This window comes from Serpula lacrymans, assembly GCF_000218685.1.
Source record: "Serpula lacrymans var. lacrymans S7.9 unplaced genomic scaffold SERLAscaffold_10, whole genome shotgun sequence".
In the NCBI taxonomy this organism is placed as follows: domain Eukaryota; kingdom Fungi; phylum Basidiomycota; class Agaricomycetes; order Boletales; family Serpulaceae; genus Serpula; species Serpula lacrymans.
In genome coordinates, this window is record NW_006763299.1 from 663,779 (window position 1) to 682,280 (window position 18,502).

The 18,502-nt window shown below is 47.4% G+C and overlaps 8 protein-coding genes across 8 annotated transcripts; 2 read left to right on the forward strand and 6 right to left on the reverse strand.

Annotated features, from left to right (window-relative positions):
• Positions 1-173: 173 nt before the first annotated feature.
• Positions 174-3,454, forward strand: SERLADRAFT_451145 (uncharacterized protein; the record flags this gene model as incomplete). Its single annotated transcript, XM_007320753.1, has 15 exons — positions 174-243; positions 300-428; positions 484-633; positions 693-782; positions 841-974; positions 1,033-1,295; positions 1,346-1,507; positions 1,578-1,742; positions 1,789-1,864; positions 1,919-2,002; positions 2,055-2,143; positions 2,192-2,348; positions 2,407-2,511; positions 2,563-2,830; positions 2,881-3,454. The coding sequence occupies 15 exons, from the start codon at positions 213-215 to the stop codon at positions 3,216-3,218; spliced, it is 2,241 nt and encodes a 746-aa protein (XP_007320815.1).
• SERLADRAFT_409838 (uncharacterized protein) lies at positions 3,377-5,011 on the reverse strand (the record flags this gene model as incomplete). Its single annotated transcript, XM_007320754.1, has 9 exons — positions 3,377-3,399; positions 3,458-3,525; positions 3,575-3,651; positions 3,705-3,926; positions 3,988-4,323; positions 4,382-4,617; positions 4,674-4,793; positions 4,846-4,888; positions 4,937-5,011. 9 exons carry the CDS (start codon positions 5,009-5,011, stop codon positions 3,377-3,379), a joined length of 1,200 nt encoding a protein of 399 aa, XP_007320816.1.
• Positions 5,012-5,399: 388 nt separating this feature from the next.
• SERLADRAFT_472866 (uncharacterized protein) lies at positions 5,400-5,927 on the reverse strand (the record flags this gene model as incomplete). Its single annotated transcript, XM_007320755.1, has 1 exon — positions 5,400-5,927. The coding sequence occupies one exon, from the start codon at positions 5,844-5,846 to the stop codon at positions 5,472-5,474; it is 375 nt and encodes a 124-aa protein (XP_007320817.1).
• Positions 5,928-6,070: 143 nt separating this feature from the next.
• On the reverse strand, positions 6,071-9,214 carry SERLADRAFT_472869 (uncharacterized protein; the record flags this gene model as incomplete). Its single annotated transcript, XM_007320756.1, has 9 exons — positions 6,071-6,144; positions 6,220-6,675; positions 6,730-7,562; positions 7,613-7,714; positions 7,773-8,295; positions 8,354-8,465; positions 8,529-8,572; positions 8,626-8,751; positions 8,806-9,214. 7 exons carry the CDS (start codon positions 9,048-9,050, stop codon positions 7,053-7,055), a joined length of 1,662 nt encoding a protein of 553 aa, XP_007320818.1.
• Positions 9,215-9,320: 106 nt separating this feature from the next.
• SERLADRAFT_472875 (uncharacterized protein) lies at positions 9,321-11,824 on the reverse strand (the record flags this gene model as incomplete). The annotated part of the gene is made up of 2 exons (XM_007320757.1): positions 9,321-10,434; positions 10,511-11,824. 2 exons carry the CDS (start codon positions 10,588-10,590, stop codon positions 9,762-9,764), a joined length of 753 nt encoding a protein of 250 aa, XP_007320819.1.
• Positions 11,825-13,290: 1,466 nt separating this feature from the next.
• Positions 13,291-16,650, reverse strand: SERLADRAFT_472885 (uncharacterized protein; the record flags this gene model as incomplete). Its single annotated transcript, XM_007320758.1, has 7 exons — positions 13,291-13,509; positions 13,565-14,873; positions 14,940-15,176; positions 15,226-15,413; positions 15,468-15,540; positions 15,608-16,073; positions 16,144-16,650. 3 exons carry the CDS (start codon positions 15,236-15,238, stop codon positions 14,434-14,436), a joined length of 690 nt encoding a protein of 229 aa, XP_007320820.1.
• Positions 16,651-16,787: 137 nt separating this feature from the next.
• SERLADRAFT_395238 (uncharacterized protein) lies at positions 16,788-17,140 on the forward strand (the record flags this gene model as incomplete). The annotated part of the gene is made up of 1 exon (XM_007320759.1): positions 16,788-17,140. The coding sequence occupies one exon, from the start codon at positions 16,820-16,822 to the stop codon at positions 16,997-16,999; it is 180 nt and encodes a 59-aa protein (XP_007320821.1).
• A 419-nt stretch (positions 17,141-17,559) lies between these two features.
• SERLADRAFT_472892 (uncharacterized protein) lies at positions 17,560-18,291 on the reverse strand (the record flags this gene model as incomplete). The annotated part of the gene is made up of 2 exons (XM_007320760.1): positions 17,560-17,831; positions 17,854-18,291. The coding sequence occupies 2 exons, from the start codon at positions 18,232-18,234 to the stop codon at positions 17,757-17,759; spliced, it is 456 nt and encodes a 151-aa protein (XP_007320822.1).
• Between the last annotated feature and the right edge of the window lie 211 nt (positions 18,292-18,502).

Genomic DNA, 18,502 nt, shown 5'->3' on the forward strand with positions numbered 1-18,502 from the left:
CTCCTCGAGATTGCGAAATGCCCTAACAAGGAATCATACTACTAGACCATCAGGCCGATGATTCATTCAAATATATTATCTATCAAGAGAGCATCAAGCCGAGAAAGGAACCGCGCTGCGGTGATAGCCGAGGAATGCAGCCATTTATGTCCAATTGGGTGCTGTTGCAGTCTGGTGTAATACGGTCGCGGTGCTGGTCTCGGTGCTATAGAATGTCTTCCTTGATTACTACTGTTCGAACGAGTGCGTGTATTTTCTTTGTGAATCGTCAGCGGATATAATGTTCGTTCTATGTGCAGAGTTTCTCGATGCAATCAGGTCTGTCAATCCGCCAGGCAGATGGAAGATACTAGTGGTGGACGAACACTCTCAGAGGCTCCTGGGCTCGGTGCTCAAGCAATTCGACATTTTGGAAGAGAATGTCACACGCGAGTCTTCATATCATTGCATATATACTGCTATCGGTTGACAATTATCCTCCAGTGATCGAATCGATTTCGAGCCACAGAGAAGTTCAACAGTTTGAAGCAATTTACCTTGTGATGCCTACGTCCCAAAACGTGGATCGAATCATTAAAGACTTCTCAGACGGACGACAACAGTATACCAGTGCCCACTTGTTTTTCATTGAAGGTGCAGTCACATCATCATTTCACACACTTCAAAGGTTCACGCCTGAGAAATTTCTTTAGGACTACCCGAACCCTTGTTCGAGCGGCTTACTTCTTCTCCTGCTGAGCCATATCTGAAAGCTTTGCAGGAGCTTTTCGTCAATTTTTGGGGTAAGAGTGTTTGCACTATGCAAAAAGCAGCTACTAATAGTCTCTGTCTTCTGTTCAGCAATCGAATCACGGGCGTTTTCTCTTAATTCGCCAGGTTTTTTCTTCAGCACTTATAGCCCTCCACGTAGCGAGTCTGCTTTCAAAACATCTCGAGAACGACTTGAGGAAGAACTTCGATTCGTTAGCAAATCCGTATGGAATTTCCCATGAAGTATCAAAGACCCTAAACCTTTTAGTTGCTTCTTTCCAGATAACGAACATCTGCGTCTCTCTCAATGAATTTCCCTTTATACGCTACTATTTACCAACACATCACCTGCCTCTGGGGCCTCTGCAACCTAATGCTCAAACACGTGCTCCACCACCCCCTGAGGGTAGTGGTCGCTGGAGAACCAATCTTGCTCGCGGTGAGGTGGCACGCGCATATGAGACGGCTGATACAGAGTTTGTGACTAGGCTATTGGCGTTCATGGTCCAGCAGAATTTGGACGAACACAAAAAGGCTAATCCAGAGTTTCCCGCGAGTATCACTGACACTCCATATATAAGCTGAGGAACTCAAGTCCTTCTTTGACATTACAGAAACCATCTGACCCTCCTCGGCCTCGCGGGACGCTCATAATAACTGATCGTGCCATGGACGCAATGGCCCCACTTGTTCATGAATTTACATATCAAGCGATGAGTAATGATTTACTAGCGATAAATGACGGAACCAAATACACGTTGGTTTATTCGTTCATTGCTCTCGTATAGCCTCCTATGACCCTGCGCTTACATCCAACTTTTGCACAGGTACAAGTTCCAATCATCAGTGGGCGCATATGAAGACAAGACCGCCACTCTTTCTGATGCTGATACCGTTTGGACGACCGTTCGGCACATGCATATGAGAGAGGCTATAGATAAACTCATGGCAGACTTCAATAAGTTCATGCAAGACAATGCAGGATTCAAAGGGTCCGTTTAATGTGCTCGCATCAATAAATTCTCACCATTTTTACAGAGAAGGCGCCGCTAACCTGAGCGACATGAAGGATATGCTTGCAAATTTGCCTCAATACCAAGAGCAGAGAGAGAAGGTACCTTTCAAGTAATAACGCGAGGAGATCATGATGCTGATCCTACATTGATAGTTCTCTTTGCATCTCAACATGGCTCAAGAATGTATGGCTATATTTGAACGAGACAAATTGCCTTTGGTGGCGACTATCGAACAGGCAAGGCTAGCTGGCTGTCCTGCACTCTTTAATCACTGAAGATTGCCTCTAGAATTGTGCAACAGGGTTGACTGCTGAAGGCAAAACGCCAAAGACACTAGTGGAGGAAATGGTACCACTGCTTGACAGCCGCGAAGTGATGTAAGTGCCCCGCATAGTTGTTGATACAATCATCTCATGAAAACGCAGAAACGCGAACAAAGTTCGCATGGTCGCAATGTATATCCAATATCGCGATGGCGTACCAGACGAAGATCGTCGAAGGTTATACCAGCATGCACGATTGACCTTGGCAGAGCAGGACGCTGTCAACTCATTAGTACACTTAGGTGTCCGCATTACTAGGGTATGCCATATTATTATTGATGTGCCTTACGGGAATAACATTATTTTGTTATGAATAGGGACCTGCTGACAAAGATATAAAGAGAAAGCTCAAACAGAAGGCTGGCGGTGAAGATGAATACGAACTGTCGCGGTTCAAACCCTTGTTGAGGACTGTCCTACAGGTGCGTGACGTTCCCTCGTGCCGGAAAATGAAGGAGCTCAACTATTTACAGGATCATGTTGCCAACAAGCTGGACCCAACACTATTCCCATATGTCAAAGATTCACCAACAGCAGCTCCTGTTTCCAGTCTCCGTGCTGCATCACCTCAAACCACTTCTCTGCGGAGTGCAAAGCCCAGCTGGCATAAGGCTGCACGATCAAATGCCGCGATTGATAATCAGCAGCGCATCCTTGTTTTTGTTGCAGGTGGCATGACTTATTCTGAAATCAGAGAGGCCTATCAACTCTCATCCTCCTTGGCCAAAGACATATACATTGGTAATACTGTAAATACTGTATTAGACCAATTACTCATCATTTTATCACAGGTTCATCGCACGTTACTACCCCACGCCAATTCGTAGACGACCTGAAAGTACTTGAATTGGGAGGTGTTGGATCCAAGGCGATTCCGAACGGTTTACCTACTACTGGGGCTCATCGTTCTTATCAAGATTATTATGACGAAAAATACTTCATACGAGAACCGCCTCCCCCGCAGCGCCAAGTGCAGACTTCTTTGCCAGTATCCAAAGAGGAGCGCGGCAGCAAGCTATTTAAGGCCTCTCCATCATCCTCGTTTGCTGGGTCTTCACTATCTGTCAACAGCTCAGGAACAGAAAAGGAGGAAAAGAAGAAAAAGAAGAGAGGGTTGTTCCACTTCTAACTTCACTCCTGGCTCTTCTTGGTCTGACGAATCTTGCCTTCTTTTATATGTATTATTATACTGTCTAATGATCGGATGGGACTTTCAACATAGAAAGCGTCAATGTTGTTTCGTGCATGAAAAATATGGTAGAAGAATGTGGTATGATACATATGAAACTATGCAGAGTACTCCAACTTGCCTGATAATCATAGAATTGATTAGGCGAGTATTTATAACGATGAATTCGTGGAACTTACCCTCATGTTTCTTCGCCTCTCCAACCTTACGAGCAGCTTTTGTAAGGTCCTCCTGGTTGACGTACTCCCTATATGTTATTGTTAGTTGGGTGCGATATCCTAAGCCAAATCACTAACCTATCATCTCTAATAGCAAACATACCAGCTTCGGTAACAACATTGCGTAAATCTGCTCCGTTAAAAGCATCCGACAGCTATTAAGCGAAATGAGTAAGGAATCAAGAAAACCATTATCAAGAATACATACTTTAACGATAGCTTCGTAGTCAATTTCACCGCCTTTGTTGACCGGTGCAGCATGAATTTTCAGAATCTCCAATCGTGCCTGCTCGTTGGGCAGTGGAATTTCAATCTTACGATCCAATCGACCAGGACGCAAGAGGGCGGGGTCTAACGTATCGGGCCTATTGGTTGCCATAATGAGTTTCGTTTTACCTAGAGCGTCAAAGCCATCCATTTGGTTCAGAAGCTTCATGATGGGCAACAGGCTTTAAGTTGAATCCAATATGTACTAAGAGACGTGAACTCACTTCCATCAGAGTACGCTGGATTTCTCGATCAGCGCTAGTACCTTCCGAAAATCGACGACCGCCAATGGCGTCGATCTCATCCATGAATATGACGCAAGGTTCGTGATCACGAGCGTAGCCAAACATTTCGCGGACTACCCGAGCACTCTCGCCGATGTACTTATCTACTATCGCAGAGGATACAACTTTGAGGAAATTTGTGTGCAAGGTGGCTGCAACTGCCCTCGCTAGAAGGGTTTTACCAGTACCTGGAGGACCATATAATAGTACTCCCTTGGGTGCCTTTATACCAACACGCGTGAACAACTCTGGGTTCAGGAGGGGGAGCTCTATGACCTGTAAGATTTATAGATGTCAAGGCACATTTCATCGACAATTCAAAAGCGAAACGCACCTCACGCAGCTCACGAACTTGCTCTCCAAGACCTCCTATACCAGCAAAGGTAGCACCTCCGGGGTCTTCCAAGCTCATTTTGTACACTAGTGGGTCTACCTCTCGTGGGAGAATGCGCATGATTGTCAAGGTGGTCATATCAAGAGAAACTCGTGTTCCTGCTTTCAACTTGGCTACAGGTAGAGCTGGGCGGTACGATACAACGTATCGTGGTCCTGACGATGCTTTGACAATGACTGCACATAGTCACGAGTGGTTAAATACCGTGATTGTTTCATAGCAAATCACTCACATCGCTCGTCGTCTAGTTGTTTCATAACTTCCCCGATGATTTGTCCTACAGACTGAACTGCTTTGATGTGGTCTTCTGTCTTTGCAAAGTCTTTCTCCAAATCCTTCAATGAAAATCGGACTAGATTGGTACCTTCAGTAAGTAGCGTATGTCCTGGCCAATTGGTACTTACGATTCTTGAGACTGTTGCTAATATTCTCGTGATTACGCATTTTCTGTGTCAAAAGATCAGCTTCTGTTGATACTGAACGCTATCCACATACCTCACGATAGCTATTCAAAGCATCTTTTCTTCGTTGATCCATATCGCCTGAGGACGTAGAGGCCTGTCCGTCCATGGTGAAAGTGTTGCTTATGAACGTCACAGTGACCAAGCCTTTGTACCGCGCAGAGGAAGCGACGCGTCAACCCCCAAAAGCAGCTGGCTCACGTGATAATGCTCTATTTTGCTTATGTATTCATCGGCCTGATGGTCTAGTAGTATGATTCCTTGTTAGGGCGTTTCGCAATATCGAGGAGGTCCCGGGTTCAATTCCCGGTCAGGCCCAGACATTTGTTTTTTTGGTTTTTGTTTTGAACATCCCTCCTAAAGACTTAGCATCTCACGAAGCTACCATGGATACTCACTACAAGTACGAAATAAAACTACTAATCAAACCAAAAAATATTTTGAAGACTTCAGTTTGCGCAATCAAGGGGCCTCATAGTGACTCGGAGACGCAGTTGATCTTTTGACGAGACCCATGATATTAAATATCACCTTTCTACACGCTATAGTACAATATCTATGTTGACGTTTCACTGTACAGATGCATATGTGTCCAAGTCACTCAAATATTTCCCCCAAAATCCTCCATTGTGACTCGCCAAGCTTTTCCACACTGCGCTGTCGGGCCCTTGGGTGATTCTGATCCAGTTAATCCATCCCCCTGTGATACCATCCGCATACGATACCGTGCTTCCCAAGATATACTTTCCTCCTCCGTTCTTCGACAGCCACCCATGAACAGTGGACAAGCCCTCCTTCCCTTTTGCCAAGTCGGCATCACGCTTGGCTCCAACAGGCGAGAACTCCTCGATCTTTATTCCGAATTTTGACTCCCTTGTTTCCCTGAAGTACTTCTCACTGGAGGGGTTAAGAACACCACAACTTTGGGCGAGCTGCAGGAGCATGACGGGACCGATAGCGCTTGTCAAGGAAGCCTCATAAGCTTCGATCAGAGGCTTAGTGCCGGAGGGGAACAACGTATTTTTGCCAGTGTAGGTGGCATCAAGGTATTCAGCAATAACGAAAGAGTCGGAGACGACTTTGCCGGTGTTGGGATCCTGAATTATGGGCAAAGTGTACGATGGACTTCCATCGTCCTTGGAGCCCGTGGAAGGAGCCCCTATCTTAATAGCGAGGGCTTCGATATCGGGGTACTCGACCCAGACAGTCGTGTACGGAACGCCCTTGATATTCAAAGCATATCTAATATCAGGAAGCAAGGAATGTTCGTTGGCTCGGACATCCAATTCAACCAAATTTCAAGAAAAGCTTTCGTACCTCGTCTTCCAGGTGTTGGGGGACCATGCATTGCCGGGCAATTTGCTGGGAATGTCGTAGAAAATGATTGGTTTGGACATGATATGACAGTGGGAAGGGATTGAAGGATAGCTTGCGCTGAGGTGCGCCTTTTATAGTTTATTCGGTGTGGTGTCCATTTGTCCACGATATGGCGACTAGGGTCACTGGGCCAATCTATGTTTGTCTTAAAATCTTCTCCTGCTTATTCATGAAGTAAAAGTTCGCTCAAGAACCGACAACAAAAGAAGTAGGTGGTTGATAACATCGACATTGATACTTCCTCAAGTAATCCACTGAGTAAGCGAACAGAAAATGTAGTATGATTTTGAGAATTTGAAGCATGCTGATTCAGATTCGCCTGATTTATCCGCAAAGTGTGTGCGTGACTTGTTCGAAAGATGACCAAGCACTGTGTAAAAGTAGTTCTCTCGTCGCCTTGGACTACTTATTAATGAACCACGATCAAGAAGATTGCTATGGAATACATACATTGCCATGATACTATAACGCCTTACAATAACTTTCTCATACATTCCCACACTTCAACTCTCAATCAGTTCAACTCAACCACCGCGTCCTCTGCGAAGACCACGACCTATCCCACGTCCAGCGTATCCAATGCGAAAAACGCGACCAATACCCCCACCGATATTACCAGGGAATACAGGGAAATTTCCAGGTTGCTGTGGATAATCATTCGGTGACCCAGAGGATCCTTGAGAAAAAGGGGGTGTTCTATCAGACGGAAATTGTCCAGGCATTCTCCGAGTAGGGTCTTCGTCTTCGTCGTTATCTTCTGCGTCTACTTCCGGCTAATTCCCATTCATAAACATTTTGATCAGCGGGACTTTAATTAGCAGCTGAGAAGTCAAGTCCCACACCTCCAAGTCTATGACAAGGGCTCCCGAATGCCATCCTGCACACGTAGCAGCAAAACAGTATCGTTCTTTTCTCTGTTTCTCACCATGGTCAAATCTGACTTCGGTGGGTTCTCTGACATCGGGAGGAAACGGTCCTCCATGAGTTTGAGCTATCGCACGCCTTTCTTCGGTCCTGTATCCTCCCGGCTCACCGGGAGTGATATGGGCAGGATCTCCCAATCCAAGAGCGCCGCGGGAATAGGCACCCCAAGTGAGGAAATTCCCCGAAGAAGTCAGTGCACCGAAGTGGTAATCTCCAAGAACAACAGATATAACATTTCGGTTCTGCAAGGAGGAGGTGATCAGTGGCTGAGACTCATAGTTGGTTTCGTTGGATCCCATGAGCACAATAGAACTCGAGCCTGTCGAATAGGCGATGAAAGTTTTATACTGAGCGGATATCTGTGCAATGATTAACCAAATGCCGAATTTGTCATACACACTGCGCTTACGTGAGTTATCCTAGTTGTTTGAGGTATATCTAGCCGAGTGCCATCTTCGGGGGAGAAGGTTGGATGTTGTTGAATCCTTCCTACCTCACTGAAGTTTGGAAGCTGGAATATTACGATATGAAGATGCTTTATTGTGGACTTGATAAGAGATATAACTCACGTATACCCATTCACCACGTATCTCATTTGTTTCATCCCCAACGTTAAACTTGAGTACATGACCGTGATTAGTCAACCCAATAAGACAGTGGTCCATAGCAGCTATTTTGACCAGCTTTGTGTCCTCTCCCGATACGGCTGACCTAGTCACATCATCGAGCTGCGGCAATCTAGGCAGAGAAGGCAATCTGAGAGGATCTTTGTGCAGCTCCCAAGTCGTGCAATGGATAACGCCATCCGCAGTAGGATGCGCCCTGTTTGACAGGTCTCTTGCTTCATCCATCGCTGTATTCCGTTCTGCAATAAGCCTTCCAGTTTCAGTGCCAAAAGGCCACCAAACTAGAACATCGCCAGACTTGGTGAGCACCGACGAAAATTGCCAGCCCGATTCGATTTGCAGGGGTGTCGAATCAACTGAAGTATTGTCCAAAAGCGCCGTAACGAGTCGGAAAGGGCGACCCCAGCTTAGGAATGTCCAGATGTAAGAATTATCATCTAGGGTCGTGGCGTGCAGCCTTCCGCAGCTAAAAGATGAACAGTATTTAATACTTTAAAAGTTAGTAAAATGACGAAATTTTGCACCTGATGCTGTGAGTGGCGGCAGGCATAGCCAGTTTCAAAGGCGTAGGCGTTGATTTAGCGGGGACTGAAAACCCATCTTGCTGCAACGCAACTGAGGTCCCATCCAAAGTGCCTGAATGGTTTTGTTCACTTCAATAACAATAATGTGTTTAATTTGCATGGATATGATACTTACCCCAAACGTGTACGTTGCCTCGAGAATCCAGTGCATGGAAAGACCTGCGAAAGCGCATTCAACGGAAATCACATCATGAGTTGTCCTGTATACGCACATTCCACCTGCTGATAAGCTCACTATACGAACACCAGGAGAAAAGCGCAACTCCGTAGGGAATGGGACGTCCTTGACTACGGACCTAGGAAACTGCGTGATACCGAGTCTTCCTTTGGAGGACTCACTGGAAAGGGTTAACAAGAAAGTAGACAAGCGAGCCAAGAGGCGGTGAACTCACCCCCATACAAAGACCCTAGGGTTGCTTAAGCCTTTGTATATCAATTTCCATCCAGTTGTACGAGCAGTCTTTTCGTCAGAAAAGTTGAAGTCTGCTTGCAATCTACGCTTCCAGAAAGTGTCGTCATTGCACAGAGAAGCAAAGAATCGGTTTGTAGAACCCAAATGGACAATATCGGAGATTGAGAAAAAGGGGAGTACGTTGTCGATGAGGACTTCGACGGGTATATCAGAGAGGACAGGCATGATTGTGGGGGGTTATGATGTTACAAAGAAGAATAGAGAAAAGGTACAGCAACTAGTCAAGATGCAAATGTGAAATGAGACCAGGCTCGATTGAAGATTTGAAGATACGATATTGGCACAAGACAGGCTGGGTGGTGTTACAGTAGAACTACAGAGGAACAGAGCTGCTCACTGCGCATGGAGAGTCTGGTCATGACGCGACTACGGAATGCTGCGAGTGGGGTAGTCGCTATTCGGAACTTCATCTGACCCCTTAGACTGCTCACTTCCACACTCTTCCAACACACAGGTATCCACAACATTCACATGCTTTTATCGATTTTATCAGCCGAAAAAGCTACAGCAACAGGATCTCAAACATTTCTTACCAGGCGGAAAACAAATAGGCTAACTCAACACAACATGTCACCTGTGCTCATCCATACTGCACAGTCCTTGTGATCTCAACATACCGTACTCAGCCGTATCATATCATGCCAATGTCCAAGTGGCAGTTGGCCATATAGATCACGATATTCAGCTCGCGATGGTAGTGCACGAGATGATCTCGATGGCTTGCCCGATTAAAATGCCGTTTCTAGTCTTATCCGCTATTGCAGTGGCTACCTCTCATCCAAGCTTCCAACGTTGATCGATAATTGCGCTTCTCCATTATTGCGATCATAAATATTATCTTTTTACACATTATAATACAGTATTTATGCCAACGCTTCACTGTACAGATGCATATGTATCCAAATCACTCAAATATTTCCCCCAAAATCCTCCATTGTGACTCGCCAAGCTTTTCCACACTGCGCTGTCAGGCCCTTGGATGATTCTGATCCAGTTAATCCACCCCCCTGTGATACCATCCGCATACGATACCGTGTTTCCCAAGATGTACTTTCCTCCTCCGTTCTTCGACAGCCACCTATGAACAGTGGACAAGCCCTCCTTCCCTTTTGCCAAGTCAGCATCACGCTTGGCTCCAGCAGGCGAGAACTCCTCGATCTTCATTCCGTATTTTGACTCCCTTGTTTCCCTGAAATACTTCTCACTGGAGGGGTTGAGAACACCGCAACTTTGGCCACGCTGCATGAGTCCGAAGGGACCAATAGCGCTTAACAAAGCAGCCTCATAAGCTTCGATCAGAGGCTTAGTGCCGGAGGGGAACAACGTATTTTTGCCAGTGTAGGTGACATCAAGGTACTCGGCAATAACGAAAGAGTCGGAGATGACTTTGCCGGTGTTGGGATCCTGAATTATGGGCAAAGTGTACAATGGACTCCCATCGCCCTTAGAGTCTGTGGGAAGAGCCCCTATCTTAATAGCGAGGGCTTCGATATCGGGGTACTCGACCCAGACAGTTGTATACGGAACGCCCTTGATATTCAAAGCATATCTAGTATCAGGCAACAAGGAATAGGATATTAGCTCGGACATATAAATCAACTAAATTTCAGAGAAAGCCTTCGTACCTCGTCTTCCAAGTGTTTGGGGACCATGCATTGCCGGGCAATTTGCTGGGAATGTCGTAGAAAATGATTGGTTTGGACATGATATGATAATGGGAAGGGACTATTCACACAATGTTAAAATTCGCTCAAGGACTGACAACAAGTGGTTGATAACATCGGACGAAGTACTCGTTAAAGTAGCCACTGAGTAAGATGGATCATGCTGAGTAAGAACGTCTGATTTGTTCCCGAAGTGTGCATGACTCGTTCGAAGGCGAGTGTGGCGTTATTGGGGAGAGAGCTCTCAGAGCGAACGAGAAATAAAAATAGTAGTTTATTCAAGAATGCTGAACTTTACTCACAGGACTATCAACTACTTATAGGAAAAAGGAGAGGGCCTGATAATCGGGTATTATGTCCAGTTGAGGTGATGGTAAGTGATAACTAGTGCGGGGAGTAGCACAAGGAAAGGATGAAATCAGGACTGAACCGTCAGAACAAGCAGCCAAAGAAGGTATAAAGGTTCGGACTCATCAGTCCGAACGGTTGTTGCTGGATTGTTGCCACATTGTCACATATGCTACATTTCCCGGTTATTGCACCACCTTTCCTCTCGTTTAGCGCAGTCAGCCTCCACCAAAAGCGGACCAAGACATCGTCGACGTAGTATTCACTAGCGGGAAGATCAGCAGATGTAGGCTGGGGCTGCGAGTGGCGAGTGCTATTTGACTCCGCCAAAGACTCGTCAGTTCGATGAATAGTCATCGCAACAGTGGGCGAGTTGGTGGGAGATGCCGTTACAGTGGAGTTGGGCAACTGGGGAGGTACTCAGAGCGCGAACCGGGGGATGACGCGACCAGCCTGTTCAGCCTGTGAGTGGTTCGGTCCTCTTTCTCTCCGCTGACGAATAGCAGCGCGTCACCTCTCGTCGTTTACGCCGTATGCAGCGGCGAAGTCAAGGAGAAAAAGGCGGTGTGCTCACCCCCATACAAAGACCCTAGGGTTGCTTAAGCCTTTGTATATAGATTTCTATCCAGTACGAGCAGTCTTTTCGTCGGAAAAGTTGAAATACGCTTCCAATCTACGCTTCCAAAAAGTGTCGTCATTGCACAAAGAAACGAAAAATCGGTTTGTAGAGCACAGATGGGCGATATTGGCAATTGAGACAAAGAACAACAAGTTATCGAGGACTTTGACGGGTAAGTATATCAGAGAGCACAGGTTTATGATGCTATAAAGAACAAAAAAAAAGTGCAGCAACAAGTCGAGATGCAAATGCAAACTGAGACGGGGATCGACCGAAGACTTTGAAGGTATGGTGGTACAAGACAGCCCGGGTGGTGTTACAGTGGAACTACGGCTGCTCATAAGCCAGAGAGTCTGGTCATGACGCGGAATGTTGCGAGAGTGGTTGCTATTCGGAACTTTATCTGACCTCAATTCGGCACCCCTGTTCACGCGTTCATGTTCCAACACACAGAACACACAGAATGGGCTTGGTACGCTGCCATGAAGTTCTCTTTTATGTTGCTGAAAAAGATAACAGGATCTTAAGCATACATTCCTTACCAAGCGAAAACAAACAAACAAACAAACAGGCCAGCTAGCGCAGCAGCGCAACATGTGACACTGTGCTCATCCGCACTGGCACTGCGCAGTCCGAGTCCTTGTGATCTCAGCATACCGTACTCAACATCTACCGTATCAGAGCATGCCAGTGTCCAAAGTGGCACTGGGCTATCGATCACGATCTTCAGCTCGCGATGGCAGTGCGCAAGATGATCTCGATGACTTGCACGACAGTGCCTTGGGGGGGGGGGCGACGACGACGACGACACTAATGGAGCTCCCCTCAACCGGATGCTCGTTAATGTGCCTAGCAGCTGTATCTTCGAGGCTATGAGTGAGCCTGAAATTCCATTCTCATCCGCGTATCATTGACGAGGAACTCAGCAGCGACGTTTACATAACTCAAACCGAGCACCGCGCCGCTATCTTCGACTTGGAGTCCACTGCTTATTTCGTCGTGGTGGCGCTACCGTCCTAATACCGTCCTTCTCTTACAGTTTGCCGCACTTCAAACTTCAAGCTTCATGGTCATTTTTCTTGCACTTCTAACTCCATCGCTACGTGAGTATGACGGTCAATTTCTATATCGTTCACCCCCATTTATGCAGACTGTGGCTGATTCAAATGAACTTTTTCTGTTCTGAACGACTATATCTGATGATAGATGAAGTCATCTGCTCGGCCGCTTCAAAGGGAGAAATACAAACGGGGCTGGCGTAATTGCGCAGTTGCGCATTTGTATAGGCAAATTTGTCACTACAGTGTTCATATCCCGCTCACCTCACGAATTACACGAAGCCCGAATGTTTTATTCTCCTAGGTCGGCAAATGCAAAGCAATAACTACGTATAAACACCATCTGGCCCGCTTATTCTGAATCCGACGCTCATGCTGTGCGTTCAGTCAGCCTCCCTCGGTAGTCGTACCTCCATTAGGATTTTGCTGCGACTTGTAAGTTTCTTTAAGGTTTTCTTGAATTCATATCCCGTTGTTAAAGGAGCTTTTTTGTTCACATAGGGGTCATACTTTTTGTTACAATATACTGGGTATTGTTTGTAACCGGAATCCTAAATGCTTCGGGCTACGCTTAACCGGAAGGTCGATGTCCTCGTATTTTTTTTCTTATTCCAGTGCGTCTTACTTGAACGTTTTCCATGATGGCACATTCTCACCCCGGCGCCGACAGCTTTCAGGTACTCATGCTCGCCTGATGGGGGATCGACAGGATCATGAGGCCAAGATCGCGCGACTAGGTTCAAAGTGCAGGGTGTTCTCTACTAATAAACTGTTATTCAAACTGCGTCAACCGTGACGTCCGTCATCAAATATGCGGAGCCCCTGTTCCCCTGGTCAGTGGAGTATACGGGTGTAACAAGTGCCGACCGCATATCCGCGATTCTCTGTAGTTACAAAAACCCCACAGGCACTACATTCGATATTTTTATGGATATCTGTCCGCTTACTGGATGAGCTGTGTATTGTGATCCGGGCCATTTGATTTCTTACCTGGAGCGAGTCCTGTTCTAGATCACAGAGGTTTGTTTTGGGCAAGCCGACCGTCTGATTCCAGTCTGTAAGTAGGCTGAGATAAGTACACTGCCAACAGGTATCTGGAATTGACGGCATCCGGGCCGGCCTTTTGCTTGTCCTCGTTCGTTCGGAAGCGATCATCATCAACACATCGTCCGACTGTATCTGGCCGAACGAAGTACAGATGGATCCACGGCTTCCAATCACCGTGGACGATGATAACCTCTGAAGCGAAACTTGCCATCATCATCTGGTATCACCATATTTCCTTATCGCGGTCTTGTACTCCCAGCGCTCCTGCAACTTGTTTGTTCGCCAGACCTGATGTCCGTTGTAAAATATTGATAGCCATAGTTACGTCTGGGCAGGTATAAGTTTGCTATGCCCTGCGACGGTGACGCCGTATTTGTCCTTTGACCTTACGATTTCGAGCAGCATCAATGATTTGTGCAAGATAACGGAGGTGCGGCTTCAAGATCGACTGCCGAAACAAGCGCGCACTAATGCTGGGATTAACCCAACGTTTAATTATGCTCTCTACGACCTCCACGCCAAATTCGAGCTTCCATGTCGTTTTTTCATCAACGTCTATTGTCGGATCGCGCAGACTTCGAAACGGATCTATGTTGGCAGAATTGAATGCGGCGTGCGCGGCTGGCTTGGATCTGATATATGACCGACATGTGTGGGTAAACGGCATGCTCTGTGACATGTCTTCCGTACAACCTTTCAAGCTTCGTTCTACAAATAGCGTTGCAGGAATTCTATGATGGGGAGTGTCACAAAACGACGTGTCATCAAGATTCGAAACCCTTCGAGTCACGAGAGGAAGTCTTGATAACACTTCACGCGCCATGCCGTGGACGGCACACAGACAAAAGTGCCATGACATGACAAGAGACAACCCCATGGCGTTTGCTTACTCGCACCTTTCGTCGCACCTTTGGTACACACAGAACCGCTGAAGTCGGACATCCGCGATAGTTGGGCAGTACGCAGATTGGAGAGCTTACCGCGGTAATTGATGTGACATGGTTGTCACGCTGATGAAGTGGGAGGTGGTGTCCTTGGTTTGATGCAGTTTGATAGCGTATCCTAGGATGACCTCGACATCGAAATGAGCGCTCGTCTCTGCCAAGTAAGGGCTGTGCGCGGGGTACCGTCGACGATGTTGGTAGCCGTCGTTTGAGGTGCTGAGCTGGACGGTGTGGAGGGGAGGAGAGAAGAGGGAAAGGATCTGCCCTCGGTTGTAAGGGCAATAGGTCCGAAAGAAGTTGTGGGGAATCTAATACAAGGTCTCAGCACGTGTTTTAGGGCAGGCTTCGTGATCTGGAACCAGCTGTCCACTTTCCTTCCGTTCTGCTGATCTTCACCATGGAAGAAGTTTTTGGCGTGTAACAGAAAAGATCGAAGACGCCATCGAAGACACATACGTCAAACAAGATTTCTTCCCACAGTCCCCGTTCAGGCAACACCGTCCCCACTTGCTGGGTGCGCGAGCATGGAAGCAACTCTCCAACAGTGACAACGACGACACGACAAGCATAAACAACAACGACACACATCGTTTCACTCTGACATAAGCTATCTGCAACAGACGCTCAGTGAAACGAAACACAACGAATTAAAAAACAGACATATCACACCCATTCTGTTTTACGTTGCTCCTCGACATGGTAACTTCTACGGCATCCCGATAATTACACAGGGTCGGAGTATCTTGACAGCCAAAATGCGCCCGGTCTGCGTCAATTAAATGTTTTACGGAAACGTTGGGATGGGAAGGCAGGCCACATGAACATCTCAGTCCCTCACTGGACGTCACCTGCTTGTCCAGGGTTCTCAATGACATGTCTCGACCATTCGTAGGTAAACGTACCGTACGATGATCGGACAGCATGTCTTTGCATTGCCATTCGACTCGCGGAGTCCACCTCTGTGTACTGGCCTCTCTACATAGTATATCAACAGATCAACAGTCTTGCACACCAAAATAAATATATCATAGACGTGACATACCGCATTGATCATCCCGTCGTTGGGCCGTGAATGACAGAGGTCGATGGTTGCCGCCCTGCAATGCTTGGCCATGCGCCAAGATAGCGAGCGTAGGGATACGTCCCTCTCAAGAACGACGAGTGCGGTGCACTCAAATGACAAGGCGGTACCGGGATCACATGTCATCTTGTCAGCAGACACCGAAACGTTCGCCTTCTGAAACCTTTCTGCCCAACATTTCCCAGGAAGAAGCACGTATCGAACCTCTTTGTGAAAATGGAACGAAACGATGAGCATCTTCACCGACTCGGAGGGCAAGTCCCGAACGCGTGTCACGGTTGTGTTGTACGTACAACATAACGGAATAGTGGCCATCACATTATCATCGTGATGCGCTGGTTGACTGGCGAGAGGAGAGCCAAATGGGATTCCGGGGGCGTGTCACAATGATCTCCTTCCTCTTGATGCGCGCATCGACTCAGTGAAGCTGTACGGTATCGACGCACATTGTGGTGACTCTTTCAAGTGGTTATTAATGTGCTGACAGTGGCACGTACGACAGAAGCTGAGTTCAAGTTTGTCGAAGACCGGAACGTGGTCGGCTATTCTTCGTTCTTCTTCTCGTTACGCAATGAGCTGACAGAGTTCAAAATCTAAAGTGCTGACTGAGGAGAAGACGAAGGGAGCGGCCAATTCCTGCATCCGGGCCCACCGTAGCTCCCGAAGCAAAGAAACCTGCAGCCAGTGGCACTTGGCTGTCATGATCAGTTTCGCGAACTGAAGCTTGGATCTTCCTCGGTCCCTACTATGTACGGCGGGCGTTTAGGCTGTGATGGGCCCGAATGACTGGCCAAGTCCTCTGACCTTGGATTATTATTATTAATACTTTTTTTCTTGGTGCAAGGCATCGATAAGTAGTGGCTGAGAAGCCTACCTGTCTCAACTAGGTTTCAAAAAAAAGCGTGGTCCGACGTTGCAGCCATGTGGACCCAACCTTTCCCCCCCTCCCTTGTTCGCTATCTCTGAATCCGTATCGGAACCAAGGAAGGAAGGCAAGGCGTGGAGGGGTAAGGAAGGCCAAAAGGACGCACCCACCACTTGTGATGCCGAGAAACTAACAGCATAATTAAAGTTACACCCGATCCTCACCCTCGAAAAAAAAAAAAACAGAGTTTCGAGCTCCTTTTGAGCGCCGGCCGGGACGCGTGGACGCATGAACTTTGCGGGCCCATCATGGCAAGTGACAATGCGACATACCTGAGGAAGGAAGGCAAGGGCCCTATCTTGCAGGGTTCAGACTTTGGATTGGGTGGTCAGTCATCACAGGGTGTAGCACTGTGTAGTCTAGACACACGCACTAGAAATCACCTTGACGGCGTACATGAGCTCCTGCGGGCGAGAACAATAGATTGACGGTGAGCGAGGAATGTTCAGACACGTGTGGTACGCTTGAATTCCCCGAGGCCGTTGTGATCGCGATGTGGTCGGTGTCCGGGAAAAGCAAAATGAAGAATTATGATACGACCGATTAACTTGCTACTTACATACAGAGGGAGGGATCCGCAGCGATTTCGAGAGCGACGTGCAAGAAAAATAAGTAAATCAAGAAATAAAGAGAAGAAATAGGATGAGAATGTTGGAAGAGACTGTAAAAGACAATATACAAAATCCTACCGATATCGGCGACTAATCCTTCCACATAGACTAAATGATAACGCTCCGTATTATACAAACGCACGACAATAGCAAACCGCTGCCAACTCTCCAGTCACGGTAGATGAAACAGGAGAGGACAGCTAGTCCGCGAAACATAAAGGTAGTAAAATATGAAAACATTGAAGAAGGAACCAGTGATAGACTAGGTATATACCAGCGTAATATAGCATAGAAATAGCATAGCGCTCGAGGCGAACCGACGTTGTCATTATCGGAGGCTCGTAGGAGAGAATAGAGACGAGTATATAGGCCCGGTGAAACGAGGGAGAATCCTGGGATGAAGGAGTTGATATATGCACGGATGGACAATGGTGGGGAGACACAGAGAGCGATATATGCGATGATGGACAAGGAAACAAGCAATGGGAATGTGAGAGATCCGCCAGAGAGAGCTATTTCACGAAGAGCGTAGTGCCCAATAGGTAAGGTACTGTTGACCGAGGTCAGGGGAGTTTTAAGCCAGAGACCAGCTAGAGCTGGTAGTAGAAGTATATCGTCGTCCGTCTATCGAGTCCTTATGGGTATTCCTGGTCTGGGACACCTCTGAAGTGCGAGTGACTTGAATTGGGCCTCATATCCTCGCCGTACACATTCCGTCGCATCCTTCCGTCGGTATATCCACTGACATTACTGTGACCAGATCCCGGACGTCCGTCCTCCTCGTAGACACTGTCATAGCCACCACCGCCGTACACATCTAGCTCTGGTTGCCCGTGCATAGCACCAGGAATCATAGCGGGTGGCTCGTAACCAGGCAGCGGCGTGAGAAGCGTGCTGTCTGGCGGTAGACGGTTCATCGCTACGTGAGACGAGGATGACGGGAGGCCCATGCCCTGATGCTGTGAAGGATGCTGGCCAGAGAGATACACCGGATTGCTGCGCCCTGACGATCCATGCCAAGAGCCAATGCTAAAACGCTGCTGACGACGCATGTAAGCATCCTCATGCGAATGGCCGTCATATTCATCTGACGGAGAGTATCGCAGCTCATCTAGAGATGTAGAGGTTGCGAACCGCGAGTCTGTGAGTGGTGGGACGGGCAAGGAAGATGGGATGCCGATAGGGAGGTGTCCACGGTGGTGTGGGTGCGAGCCATGCATCTGCGAATACTGGTGCAATTCAGCGTCTGAGAGCGAGTCATGGCGCATGTGGGCTGGGTGGTGGTGACTGGAGCGCATACCAGGGCCTCCGAGTGTACGC